The sequence below is a fragment of the Arctopsyche grandis genome, chromosome 1 (assembly GCF_051622035.1).
Source record: "Arctopsyche grandis isolate Sample6627 chromosome 1, ASM5162203v2, whole genome shotgun sequence".
Classification (NCBI taxonomy): domain Eukaryota; kingdom Metazoa; phylum Arthropoda; class Insecta; order Trichoptera; family Hydropsychidae; genus Arctopsyche; species Arctopsyche grandis.
Genome location: NC_135355.1, coordinates 37,470,958 through 37,486,877, shown reverse-complemented (window position 1 = coordinate 37,486,877; position 15,920 = coordinate 37,470,958). Strand labels below are relative to the sequence as shown.

The window sequence follows — 15,920 nt, the reverse complement described above, 5'->3', positions numbered from 1 at the left end:
TGCTGCTTTATTCTATTTGAATCAATCTTTATATATACATACATAGTTACACTCATCCATATAATAGAATAGTAAATTTATTTATTATTTTATAATAATAATAACAATAAAATTACCAGTGTGACCTGACAAAATGCCCCAAAGCGTCACACCAGTCTTACAAAAAAATAAAATAAAAACTAACAATCATTCATCTCATTCAAATAGTCTCGTGTTGAATCTCAAGAAACTGACCAGCTCATCGACATGACAATTGAACAGGTCCAAATGTTAATCCATCACATTAAGGAACCGGAAAGCTTTTACAAGAGACGAGTTATTGAAAGCAGACGATTTCGCAGGTATAGGTTGGAGAAGTAAATGATGACGCAAAGCTCTAGGCATTCAGGCGCCGAAAATTTTAATTCTAATAAAATCGAAGGGTTGTCGATTCTATTAGAATTAAGGTTAGGGATGGCCCTATTCATTTAAGATTAGGTTGTTAGGGTCGGTATTTATTTTTGTTACTGGCAACCCTTTTGTCGTCCGATTTGCCGGGCGACAGCCGAATCTGTCGTGCGAGCTATTTTAGAGAGGGGTATTTTTTATTTGCCGGGCCGATAAATGGTAACCATAATTCAGCTCTGATTATCACAATATATGTAAATATGTATATCTTCTTTGGAATATGTAGGTTGTCTCACACATTTTGAGTCACATCGTGAATTTGAAACATATGTATGTACAATGTTACATACATTCATACCTAGATCAATACTTTACCTCGTCACTCTATGATGTCTTTGTTTAATGGCAGATAAAAGCCAGATTGACCGTTTGAGTGGTTCGATCATTAAATGATCCAAGTTGGAGAGGAAGGGCGCATAAAAATCGTTACCGTCGCGAAAGTCAGCTGAAACCGCAATGTGGTAAGCCGAGCCCTTAAAATCCCATTCGGGGAGGGTTGTATTTCAACGTTTAACGGAAGAGGAGGCTGGGTCGTTTTGCGGCTACGCACCCCGGGTCGATAAGTTATTGTTTTCGCGAGGCAGGGACGTGCTGTATTGGAAATTCGCGCTATCGCAGAAGATTGATGTCGTCGGGGGAAATATTTGAAACTTTTAGCTGAGGGGCGTAAGCCCAACTTTCCGATTTTCATCACGAGTAAGACAGGTTTGAAATTGAACATTCTAGGACGAAGCCACGGCGATTCGATGTGATGCTTTACTCAGTAGAGCGTTTGCTTGAAAACTAAAAACTTTTAAATTCAAATACTAACATTTCACCCTTTCAGTGATTTCGTTTTCGGGTCTGGTTTCGTACAATCATCGCTTATAACCGCTTGAAATATCTCATTGGTTCCATTGTCACTTTTGCATTTAATTGCTTTCTATCTATACATGCGATATACAGATATTTGAAAAGGTGACGGAAAACTTCATTATATTACAAACTAGCTGAACCCGGCATTTGTTGGAATTCCAGAATAAGGCACGCAATTCCCATTCCAGTTTCAAGTGATGGTTGGAGCTCTACTAACGTCTCTTCAATTCCGTGTCGTCATAAACCAACTGGTAGCGTGGTTACCAACGAACACATTTCCTTGGCTACAAAATGGCGTTTCAAACTTTCGCGTAGGTAAAATCGTAATTACGAACATTATTATTAAGGGGTTTTTTTATCGTTTTTTCATAGTAACCTTCCCAGATATGCATGCAATAAATCCTGAAAGTTCCATCGTAATTGGTTTAGTGGTTTAGGAGACAATACGAGACAGACAGACAAACAGATATTCAATTATATATATTATTAAACCAGTAGAAGTAGTAAATAATTATTTATATTTAGGTCAAATAATTGACATGTTTGGTAGTAAAGATGAAGAGATAAAGATAAATTAGGATGGAGTGCATTTGGACGGATGAATGCTGTTTTTAAATCAAAATTGCCACTCTGCTTGAAGAAAAAGATCTTCGATCAATGCGTTTTGCCAGTGATGACGTATGGATGTGAAACTTGGAAACTGAACGCCAAGATGCTACAAAAAATCCAATGCACTCAAAGAAGTATGGAACGCTGTATTCTTGGCATTACGAGGAAAGACAGAAAGCGGAACACGTGGGTGAGAAGTATGACAAGGGTAGTGGACATAGTGGATAGAGTGAAGAGATTGAAATGGCAATGGGCGGGTCACGTGGCTAGAAGGATGGACGAAAGGTGGACAAAAGAAGTACTTGAATGGTACCCGAGAGAATGCAAAAAGGTAAAAGGAAGACCGCGAGGAAGATGGGTGGACGAAATTAGGAAAATGTGCGTGGTGAGATGGATGAGAGTTAAGAACAAGGACGTTCCCAACAATATATAACACACAATATACATCCATACAAGAGTTTAGTCCCTATGAAAATGTAAATGAAGATATGTACTTTTCAAGGGATTTCTTTTACATATGATACGTTTCATATCGCGAAATATGAACAATACAATATACAGGCGTGGGCAAATGTACTACGCCACTTGTAAAAAATGCTTTAAAAGGTATTTAAAAAATAAACAACTCGCATTGCATCTTACTTAGTTATTCTTTGCTTATTATTTAAAAAAAAAAGTACGAAAGTTTTCAATTTTACGCAAACGTTTTCTCACGATTCGCGAAGAAAATTTTATTTTTCATTCCCTGTTCACTTTTCCAGCTAGGTCAGATGGTGCGTTTTTGGGATTTCGAAAGACATGGTCGTTAAAGTGAGATTTTCGTTTTCGATCTATTTTATATAGAACCAATCTTACTTAACAACAACGTTTGGAATTTTTATCTATCTCGACCCGTGAAACTGTATTAAAATAATCTGAGAACTGTTCCCTTTACTTGATTACAGTGTTTTTGGCATTTTTGATATAAGAAATTTAAAAAGAAAACCAAAAAAGAATAAACCAGGAATGGAAACGAAAAAAACAAAGTAATGAAACCACTACTCTCGAAACACTGGTGTGCGTGAAATGGACAATTTCTTCCTTTTTAAAGTAATAACTTGTTATTAATAGGTAACCCAGGCAAAAGAAAGTACGATTAAACAATAAAGGAATTCCTGATAAGTTTCAAATACCCGAGTATTTTCAGTTTCTTCAGATTTTTTTTAGTCATCATAGAGTTGAAGATGTAATGTACAAAATTTAAATGCAAAATTATACATACATATATAATATTTACATAACAGAATGAAACAAACGTTCATCTTTGTGTAGTATTCGTATGTATGTATATATGTGTATACATAGATACATTGATACAACGCGAATAAATCTAATTATGTTAATGTCATCACTATAAATAAAGAAATAAGCATTGAAATGAATAAATATTTAAATGCAAAAGTATTTTAAGCAAAGATCTTTGATATTTGAATAGCTAGCTCAATGAACAACATACATATATGTACATTATAAGAGCATTTCTTGAAATTAAATATACATATAAATAGTTGTTTTTGATGTTATCAAATAAAACGTTATGATAAATCTTTCGAAAGCATTTTTCGCCTACGATGTCCTTTTTCATATTAGAAATATGCCTACGAAACAGAGATAAAATAAATTCTATTTTTTTTTTTTTTTTTAATGAAAGTCATTCAAATGTTAGTACAACCCCTATTAAATATTAAAAAGCTATACGTAATTCAAAGCAGCACTAAATAAAGCCTCGATTGTATAAATGTGAGTCACGTTATGTAAGACTATTATATACGTACATACGTATTTATATCGCATACTGTTTCAGCGAGAGGAAAAATGTCTGCGAAAATGCATTTTCCTTGTGTTTCAAAGACTCCGATGTTTTTCAAAGGGAGGTGAAAGCTCAGGGGTGACTTACACATAACACAAACATGCCATTTACTCTCACTCCCCGCTCTACTATAACCGAAAGCAAACACTCTCCTTTGTTATAAATGTTAAGCTTATTAGCTTTGGTGCCCACTTTAAGCAAAATTCAAAGAAATAAACGACCTTTTTACAAGCCTCTTCTTACTTCAGAATCGATTTTTAACAGGCGATGCTCACAATTTATCACGAAGCCAATAATAATATATTTTATTTTTATTATTGTTACAAATCAATATACACTCGCCATTACAGATTTGCTCCAATGCGACTGGTGTACGTTAACGAAATACAGAATACATAAACAATCAGAAATCAGAAATACAGTAATACATACATATACAATCAGAATATATAGCATATAACAATTAATCAGAAATAATAATCATAGAGACATCTATGGATTATTTTTAGATTTTTTTTTGTATACAATTTTTATACATATAATAAATACGAAATTACAGAGATATCTATAGATTTCAGATTACTGTATATAATTATTACAAATTATACACAGGCAGATTTTGTGACAACAGGATTAGATCTAATACCAATTTTCAGGAACCGTTTCAGCAATGATCAGATAAAATTGGAAAACTCTGATAGAGAAACGATCGATTTGGAGTCGAGTTGAATCGACTCGAACCTTTGACCTAAGCGGTGCTAAATATATACGCTACCACTAAGCCAAACTGCTGGCTTAGTGGTATATATATATGTACATCCAATCGAAATATATTTTATTTTTGGGTGAGAGCTATGTGTCTGTATGTATGTATGTGTGTTTACATTAAGACCAAATGAAAATTCTGTCTGCGAGTCGTATAAAAATTGATGAAACATAAATATTCTAAATATAAAATATCCTTATGACCTTTATGGTACAAGGTTGAACATTATTACTCCATTTATAAATAAACGTACTTTTTGCTGATCGAAATTCGGAAAGCTAATTTCAGTGAAGGGTCTAGATGGCACGTCATATTTACGAGCGTACTTACGATCGAATAAAAGCTCCAAATTTTGACCCGATTACGTCACGCGATCGACCCTATTTACTGCGTGTATCAGTCACAAAATACAACTATTTCCAAAGTCGAAGACTATGTCTGGACCATAAATTGTCCGAAGGTACCCACCCGAGAGAGAAAAACCTTCGCGATAATGCGATTACATCGACAACGCATGAACGCATTATATAGGTATAAAGTAGATATAAATACAAAGGATCGATACGACATACACATGTAAATCCCCACAAAATCTTTTTTATATCGCTTCGACGTAGATAGCGATCGATTTTTGATGGAAATTATCAAATTATCCTTGCCTTAAAACGTTAGTATTATAGTATAATACAAGGGAATGGAAAATAATTCGTCTGACAAATGATACTGCGAGATAACCGAAGCGGGAGAGTCAAACGTGGGATTTTCTATTGCTGAGGTCGGGAAAACTCGTTCTTTCCGAATAAATCGTCGGTAGGTGAACACACAGATAAAGGAAAACATTCTTAAGCTACAAACCTACACCTTAATGCGAATATATGTACTGTCGAAAGCGAAAGAACATTTCAAAGGATTCGCGAAAATACTAGAATTCTATGCGTGTGGAAATTTCCTGAGTAAACAATACTAAAATTAAAATATTTCACATATATTGTAATATGAGATAATAGTTATAAAAGTGTATGTAAATAAGGCTATGCATCCAATTTTGGACATTTTTAATGGAGCCGGAGACAGAGTCGTTAAAACTATCACAAGTTTGACTAGAGTTAAAGTTTGTTAATTGCTACCTTATAATAATGTGTATATATGTATATATATATTCCAAGCATTCGTTCTAGGAGTTCATAATATTAAAATTTAATATTTAGCGGATAGTCGGAGTCATTGCTGGAGTCATATTTGTTTATTTGTTTTAAAACATACCACAGTGTCTTCACAGGTTACCTCAATACTACACTGTGGCCATAAAATATAATACATTAAAAATATTTTATAAACGTTCACATAAAGTAATTAAAAATTATATAAAATATACAAAAAAACAACAATAAAATAAAACATAAAAAAATTGTAAGTAAAGAAGAAATTTAAAAATATGTGTAGGTATATCATATGTCATACTTGGCTGACCGCGGTTGAAAAGAATTTATTCTGGGTAGAATCTATAATGCTGCTTGTCAGATTTAGATATTCGTGACTCTTAGTCGATCGTTTCCTATCAGAGTTTGCCAATTTATCTGATTTCATTTTTGAAGCGGTTCCTCTAATAAATTGGCAAAACCCATCCTACCCATTATGTCACCACTATTTGAATATGATTTCAAGTTTATTATCTATAGCAAATATGTCTCGCTAATTTTCTCATGTATAGTATTTGTATTATGCTTATATGTCTGGTCACAGTGACGCAATAGAATATTCTGTAATGTCACGGTGGTTAATATGTAAATAAATAAATAAATGTAATAATTATAATAAATGTGGCTCAAAAGAGACTAAATATTACTTCGTCATAAATTTTATAAAAAGGGCAGCAGCATGAAAATAAAATATAATTCATAACTTCAACATATAAAATAGATTCGGAGTCCACTTTTTATAACAAGATTTTTATTGGCTTCACTCTGTTAGTTCAGTGACATTCCAGCCCGTCAAAATTTTGTGATCTGATTTTGAAGCACTTCTATTCTTTAGATCGCTTTTATATTCTACCGATATCCGGGGGTGAGCTAATATTGAAGTCAGCTTATGTCTCCGACATGAAGCTAGAGAAGTTTAATCAGTAACGACTCATTAAAAATTAAATCGGAATCTGCTTTCTACCGCACCTTCACAACTCAATTGAACTATTTTCAATCTCATTTTTCATTAAATCTAACCAATCGCTTATTTTGTACACATTGCAACAAACTTTTATAAAAAACGCTCGACTATTTTAAAATACATACATATGTATAACCTATGTATACATGGGTATACATACATTATATTTACGTTACTTTGTACTAAATATAAATGTAAATTTTCAAATTTTTTTAAGAACGTCTCCTTTCAATCAGTCTGGAAATACCTTTAAAAGTATGTATTAAATAGCATTCACCCGATTAACCGAGTTAACTGAAAAGCGGATTAATCAGGACAAGTTAAGTCATTCAAAAAATCCGTAAATAAGTTCGTAAAATCTCCCAAATTCTTTATATATATTTATGAATTCGTGTACACATAGACGGTTTGCTGCATAGATATTGTATGTCCATTTTTGAAGATGTATTGAATTTTGTATACCACTTGAGTTACCTGGAAAGGAAAAACCCGAATTCTTCCAGCATCTACAACTTAAATTTCGATACAAATTCAAAAATAGACATACAATATTCATACACATGTCCACCAAGCCATCGATATGTATATTATAAATTATATTATACTATCATACAAACGATATGTATATTATAATACATAAATACATGCATACTATATTATAGTATGCATGTACATATATATATATGCAGATTTTTAGTTATTTTATTAGCACTCCATCCTGTTAAATTGCGTGCTAGAAAGTGCGGGCCAGAAAGCCTCAATATATCTATTTTGTATAAAAAATATAAATTAAAACTCATAAAAACGCATTTATGTAGTAGAAACATTGAAAAAACTTAATATTTTAATCGGATTAAACGATTAATCAAACACTTCAAAGCTGTGAAAACTTAAAAGAAAAAGCAATTGAGAAAAGAAAATTGCGGATCGTTTCGAGCTTCATTAAATATAAAATAAAACGTTTTATACACCGCTTATACGTATTGTCTTAAATTATTAACCAAGATCCTTTATTTTTTCCTTGCAATTTTTTTCCCCTTGCGGGCAAAATTTTCCGCAAACCAGGTCGCGTTTTCTCATTATCCATCCCGTAGAACCTTTTAAACGACACCGGTTAGTAAAAAAAAAAACCACGCAAACTACATTTAGCACATACGACAGTTTAATCCCACTTATTTGTTCCATCCATCGTTCCGTTTCGATCCCATCTTCTCCTTACCTGTCCATCTTAATTACACACTCGACAAAGGAGACACCTTACATGGGTATTAACCGCCGTGCTCGGTCGTAAACATACCTGAAACAAGAGCACAAATCGAAATGAGTAATTTGAACTTTATTTCGAAGCGATTTCGTAATTATGAGAGCTACATTAATCATCGCGATAACAATGGGGGCCACGTCTTCCCCCTCGAAACCCCACACCATCGACCGTTCCGTGATAACTGAGAGGGAATCCTCTTTGAAATTAAGCGCGTTTAGTCTAATCTGCTCGGATGCAGTGTGGAAGGCAGATTTTCCACCCTATAAACCTTATACAGTCCATTATATACAGGCAGTTCATCGTGATTGGTCATAAGCGACCGTTTGTTTAAACTGTATTGACGTCGTCTGAACCAACAGATAACAAACGTTCAGGCAACGGACGATATCGAAGCTGATCAATTTTATGCTAAAATTAATGATATGGCTGTTCATATTATATACCGATACAAGATAAAATCAAAAATGAATATATATTTTACTTTATGCAGGATAATGCAACCTGTCAAACAGCAATAAATCCTTGGCCCGACAATTCTCCTGGCCTAAATCCTATTAATAAATTCATATTTTAAAAGTATTGTAGCGTATGCTAAAAGGACCCGCCGTTATAATTGGTTTCGAGGATTATCTCCGGGCTTAAGTGCAAGTCGGCTAACAATGAGAGACCCCCGAATGCACTTAGCGGCGGTAGCGGCACTCGGTCGCATTCCCGTGGAGTTCTTAGAACTGAAAGCGTGGGACTGCATATCCGAGTACGTGACTAAACAATGGGGAAGTAACCGGACGTCGAAGATGCCTTGAGCGACCCGTCTTTTATAAGGAGGTACTTAGACCATATCAAGGCATTCTGGATGGAGCACTGGCAGTGCGTGTATCTCCTGAATCACCAATAAATGCTGTGACACGACTTTGGCCTTTTCTTGAATCCTCCACCCACCCCTACGCATTTGTAGAAATGCAGGATAAAACATATTTTTGTTTCAATCTTCGTAAGTATTTTTTTTTTCGGAAGGAAGCAAACGTCTATACTGGCGGGATTTCGGAAAAAAGTGTGCTTCTTCACTCAATTGGGTTTTAAATTACTTGTATGAACAATACTGCACCAAATATTTTGTAGATAAATACAATAGGATACTACGCATTGTTTACAAAAAAAATGAACCCAAAATGCTATTCATAACGAGAGCAGTTACACAAAATAGCCTCGAGTAACGCGTGTTCATACTTCGGTGAGCAGGGACTGTATGTACATAACGCATCAAATGGCAAATATTAAAATTTATATTTACCATGGTACCAGTATGGGTTTTGCCTTCATGTCTAAATTTGAACAAATGTAAATTTATTGTATTACTGGTGGTGCTAACAGGCTTCGCTCGGTAATCTAATATATAATTTATAAAGAGACTTTGTATATATCCTTGGTTCGTCGTCCGTAGATCGGTGAAGTCATCGAACACGTGATTCGATTTTTTTTTCGATTCATAACTTCAAGATTCAAACTCTCAAAAAGACAAAAAAAATCGGACGTTGTAACCATAACGGTACATCGTTGTTTTAATTCTTTACATATGTATGTCACGTACGAAATCCAGTGTTTCCCGCGTTTCGTCGCAATGCGACGTTGTCATATCTCCATGTTAGTGTTGAGAAAGGTGGAAGGTAAGCCCAACCGGCCTTGTTTTGTGCAAACTTGGGAAGCGCCCAGTACAATGTGGAGATATTGGGCGTTTCTGAACGATATCCCCATCATTTCCAAACTTTAATGACCAGAATATTGAAAAGCACCCCCACTACTTCTCAAAAATTTTAAAACGCATCCCTAGCTTATTGATTTATTTTATTACATTCATAAAAATATCCATTCTAAGCGGTTAAAAAATCACTCGCGTGTTTTTGACTTCAATAAAATCATTTCATTACCTGGAATATCAATATCACTACAGAACATCACGAAACAACCGATACATTAAACCGACCATTTGAATTAAACCACTGATTTTTATTTCAAACCCTAAATACTTATCAGAATCATTCAAAATTAATGATCGATAAATACAGGCCGCAAAATAATAACCACATTACATTTGCGAGCAGTATATATAAATAGTCAGTTGCGAATACATACAGTATGCAAACATAATTAATTGCGTTACACACTACATATATTTATATGCATACATACACACACATATATATATATATATATATATATATATATATATATATATATATATATATATATATATATATATATATATATATATATATATATATATATATATATATATATATATATATATATATATATATATGTAAAAGTAGGCGAATTCTATATTTAATACTTAACAAACTTAAATAACCTAGTTTTAAGCTTTTGTCATCCATTCGTATGCAGGAACGCGTTCGAAACACATATGCAACTGCACTATGGAATTAAATATAACTTTTTTGAATTTAGACACCAGTGTATTATAAGACTAACCTCGCAGCACTGACACGTGATAAGTGATAAGAAATATACGTAGAAAGTGATAAAAATATGTGATTACATATTTGTAAGACCAATCGCAGAGCGATGTCCGTAAGCGTCTTATCTATGTATTTATAAGACTAAAATTTTAGCGCTCAAAAAAATATTATTTTCCAAATTGAATAGAATAAAATACACCTCTATCGTCTAATTTGCGGTATCTAAAACACTATGTACATAATATAGAAAGATAAGAAATGAGTGACACATCACATTCGTTCAATAGACAAATAAAACGATTAGCTCAATTCTGTTGTTTGATTTGATTCAATTAAATAATGTAGGTTAATGATACAATGAAAAATATTTTTTCTATAATACCAAGATTTCTAGAATACGGCCGCAGCTAAATCTCAGAAAGGAAATAGTCACAAATAATATTTAGTTCGAGAGTTTTCCCCGTTCAATCTATTTAAAGTGTTTTTGATGACTGGAAAATGATTCAATTTATGCAATTAGAACAACTCAAATTCAAATATTGAATAATTTGTATATGTTACAGTAAGAGGGTAAAGCTCGAATCAGTATACACTGACTAGTAAGTATATGCATCATCAATCAATCACCCAGTTACATTTTACACGGGAGAATGAATGAACACGTTTACTAGTAAATTCATACACTAGCCATCGGTACGCAGTAAATGTTTACGAAACAAGTTGACATTCTTAACAAGTATATGTATAGTCGGCCTGTGATCGATACAAAATAAAATGTAACCTAACATCGTAGGTAATAAGGATAACGTAATTGTTAAACTTCTACAGTGGATTTAACCTTGTTAATTAGTGTATATTTCGTGTAAATTCAACAATTAATTAGTTATTTAAACACAACCTGCTATAATTCATCGGAAGAGCAACGTCAAACTTTGCTCAGCTGTAAAACCACTCAAATTTCATTCGAGGAATCCAGCGTCATAAGATTTAGCTAAAAGCTAGTGTGCACGCTTACTAGTAGGGATCCCAATCGAATATTCGAATATTCGAGTATTCGAATTATTCGTCTGATTTTTCAGCCATTCGTTATTCGAATATTTCATCAACTATTCGAATATTACTCGTGAATATATTTTTTTATAAACTAAATACACAAAATCAACATGAAAAGAGTGATGAAGAAGAAGAGGATGATTATGAAGAAAATTAAATACATATTTGTATGTATAATGGGGATAATTGTGATAAAAATGTAATGAAGAAGATTTTTATTAATTACATAAATATGGAAATGTTTGAAGAAAATCACTTTTAGATCGATAATAATCTCTACGAAATTTTAGAAAACATCAGAAAAATAATACGAATATTTAAGAAGTCACCGGTGAAATACACATTTTTACAAGAAATCATAATGAAAAAAGAAAATAAAAATTGAAATTATGATAAGACGATTCATTCAAATGTATGCGTGGTTTATGTGTAATTACCTTTTTTTTAATTTTCGAATATATTCGAATAGCTCTTGATTTACTATTCAATATTCGAATAGTTGAAGTCGACGAATATTTGGGATCCCTACTTACTAGTCAGTGTATACTGATTCGAGATTTGACGCTCATACTGTAACATATCTATTAAATTCCTTTGGCAAATTTTAGTATTGGTCATTTATGGGCTAACTGTATTTTTAATGTATTGATTAGAGGACTTAAAAAATCAGAATATTTAAATACAAGAGAAGTGATTTTGACGTGTATAATTAATATCTAGCAATTATTCCAAATATGGAAGTCACTGAGATAAAACGCATATTAAATAACGTTGTGCTTCAAACTTTCTTACAAAAATATACTATAAACGATGATCTCACTCGATAGTGAAGCACCTGAGGGTATAAAATTTTATAACTGAAAGAAGTTTTTAAAAAATGTTTTGTGATTTCAATCTTTATTTTTGAATGGTAAAGCAATCAAAAACCACTAACAAAACAAATCGCTTCTTTTATCTTGTAGATAAGAACACTAAAAAGAGAGTTTCTCATGTTTTGTGTGCCCCTCCCCCCCCCCCCCACCCCCGTATGTATGTATAATGAAGGATATTATACGGGTACATTGTTCTCAGAATCCGCATTTAAAAAGTCTATTAAGCGCATGTGTTGCGAACGATCAACATTATTCAAAATAAATAACAAGTGTATGTATGTAGGTCGTCGCTAAATTATACAACGAAACGGAACGTGCCGCTTTCCAGAGAAAATTTTCAGGGAAATTCCTAGGACAGAGGTTCGGAATACCAGTGTGAAACCATGCGCAACGCAAGTACCAGTATATAACAACTCGTTACATATTTTCACATCGAAATTTAAATATTTGATGAATTTTGCACGAACGAAACGTCTTCATCTCGTCTGCAATAAAAATGAGTTTCATTTACAAGCCGGTGGATGTACACATATGTGTGTGTGTGTGTGTGAGCGAGAGCGTGACGGGAAAATCAAAGAGAAAAACTCTCTATAGTAACGCGCGGAATTTTCTAAAAATGTAGCCGTTGCTGAAAACCGAAACAATCGTTGAAGAGATTTTCATTTTTGCATTGCGTCGACCGGGCGAGTCTAATTCGACGTGCGAAATTGTGTTTGCACGTCACAATGCCTCAGTTTTTCACGCTCAAACAACGCGAAAAATCTCACCCATAACATTTCTGAATACTATTTTCAGCTGAACATTACACACATCCAACCTGAAACGGAGACGCAAAGCCGAGATCGAAAAAACGGCGTATTTAATTAAGAATTTCAATCTGGCGAAACAGATGAGGAATTATAATGAAAGATGCGTGCGTCGCACAAAACCAAAATTGAAAACATATCTTCGGAATTATTCTCGAGTGTAATGGATGTTTAGGGCATCCATCCGCGAAACGGCCCGGTTTAATATTAATTAAAAGCTTTTAGAATTCCAGCGTGACGTAATTAAAGCGTCGACGACATTTAAATTAGCTCTGGAAAACTGAGAGAGGCATTGCCTAAAATAAGTTCGGGAAAATCCTTCACGACTCCTTGGTTTTTCCTATAAGGAATTGACTACGCTGTGTGATTCCTAGAAATGTACATACATACATACATACATATATACACACGCATATTTAAATGTCTACGTCTGTTGGTTTAAATACAATTACTACAAAGAACATTTCAATGTCATGTTTGTTGTCAAGATAAATTCCATGAAAATTTTACGATTATTTATTTATTTAACTAACAATCAAATAAATAAACACCGATAGCAAATACGAATATATATTTAGTTTTAGATAAATATATGTAAATATTTAAAAAAAAAACTACTAAATAAATTCAATTATAATGTAGATCGCTTACGATTAATTTTAGACAAATTCTTTGTACCTGAGCGATCACGTCTAAATTTATTTCAATTATATGAGGAAATTCGTTATAAGTCTTAAGATTATTTAAATACAGTGGCGTAGCTAGACAAATTGTGCCCGCATGCAAATGTTAACAAAAGGCATTATTTTATTGAAATTAAAATTGATTATTTTAATTAAAAGTTTGATGGCTTGTTTCAACGTTTTCTTCAATTCTTCGTGGATTTTTCACTAAAAATTGGTCATGTTTTGGAAATATTATTATTAAATGCTTCACGGAAAACTATTAAATGTTGCGAGAAGGAGTATAAAATCTTAAAAAATCGACACATAGTGTTGCGTATCAAATTTGTAGTATATACTATAGTAAATGTCCTAAATAAATAAGTTGATTTAAAAAATGCTACTATTATATTAAATATGTAAATATATTATACTAAATATATAAAATGTAACATACATACATCCATATATACATATATGTAAATGTATGTATGTATGTTAAATTTCATTTGTAGGTAAGCACCCATTCTAAATATAAGATTCTTTTCCTCTGAAATAAAAACAATAGTTTTCATTGAATTCAAAGATAAAGTGTCCAATTTTAAATACGCGTATATCAGTGGCGTGTCGTCATTGGAGTAGGGGGATTAGGCTAGTCTCCTAAAATGTTTTTCCTTAAATTTAAAAAATCAATAATTCAATTATAATAAATTCAAATCGTTTTCCATATTAATATTGCTCACATGAATTAGCCGAGTTCAGAAACTGGAATTGGACCTACTTGTGGTAGTGGATTTTTATGGTATGGTCCGCCGCGTCGTTTGCTTACACGGGCTCGCCGTCTCAATTCTGTTCCCTTAGCGGTAATAGCGAGATATTATGTATAGTCTTTAAAATATTTTTCAATTTACTCGCATTTTTGGAACTTTCACTAAGAATATTCTAAATTGTGTCTATCAAACAACATTCTGAATTATTTTTTTGTTATTAAAATAATACATATTTACACAAAACTTCTTCAGTACGAATATGGAAAGGGACTTGGCTTATGAAACGATTCCCTCAGAACAAATCATTGTGGTGCGCGCGGAAACAAACAACGAAGCTTTGGAATTTTGCATTCTCGATTAATTGTTCCGAAAAATCATTCAGAAGATTAAGTTTTGAAGAGAAACAAGATGATATTAAGAAAGGTGGTAGGCTACTTGGGATATTTCTGTTAGCATAAAAATGAAAAATTTTACTCATCACTTCAAGACAGATTATTATTTATTTTTTACATATGTATATACCAGGAAGGCCTTACAGGTCACCCCAATGCGCATTCCTCGCTAATTACAATCATTGCAGCATTATTTTTTTTATTATACAAGCCGCTGAATTACGAGACACTGAAAAACTCGCAAATTAACAAGACATCTATGAATTGTACATAAATTTTATTTTATAATCAATCTCAAATAGTGGTGACATAGTAGATAGGAAGGATATTTAGCCAATTTTACCGGGAACCGTTTCAACAATGAAATCAGAGAAAATTAGCAAACTCTGATAGGAAACGATCGACCTGGAGTCACTAATATCCAGGTCTGACCAGCAGCACTACAGATATACTCAGAAAAATTCTTTTCAATCGAGGTCAGCTCATGGGATCGAACCCGGCGCCTCTCGACGCCAAGCAGAAGCTTAACGACTGAGCTATGCTGCTGGATTATATGTATGTATTTTTTTAAAATATGTTTTTTTTGTCTATATTTAGTCGTCCCTTGTTTTAAAAGTCACGGAACGCCACTGGTGCATACATACATATGTACATACATAAGTGGAATAACCATACATTATATTCTTTGAGCCGTATATGAAATCATTAAAATGAATAATAATACATATTCAATTTTATATTCAAATAGCTCGAGCGGATGAAAGTTACAAAGAATAAAAAAGGAAAAAAACAAACTTTCAAAGCCTTCGGTCCAAGTTAGAGTACCAAATTTGGATAAAAATTGTATGTAGATTTGCATAGCGGACAAATACAAAAATAAACGTTCATCTTTATAAATTGGTATGGTATGGTATTGTTATAGTATTTTGGGGAATCAC

The 15,920-nt window shown here is 33.0% G+C and overlaps 1 protein-coding gene across 1 annotated transcript in view; it reads right to left on the bottom strand.

Moving 5' to 3' along the window:
• LOC143923077 (phosphatase and actin regulator 2) overlaps positions 1-10,451 on the bottom strand; it is a 221,455-nt gene extending 211,004 nt beyond the window's left edge. The window contains exon 1 of the mRNA XM_077446581.1: positions 10,319-10,451. Coding sequence (XP_077302707.1) covers positions 10,319-10,343 — 25 coding nt within the window. The 5' untranslated portion in view covers positions 10,344-10,451. The remainder of the gene's footprint in view (positions 1-10,318) is intronic.
• Positions 10,452-15,920: the final 5,469 nt, after the last annotated feature.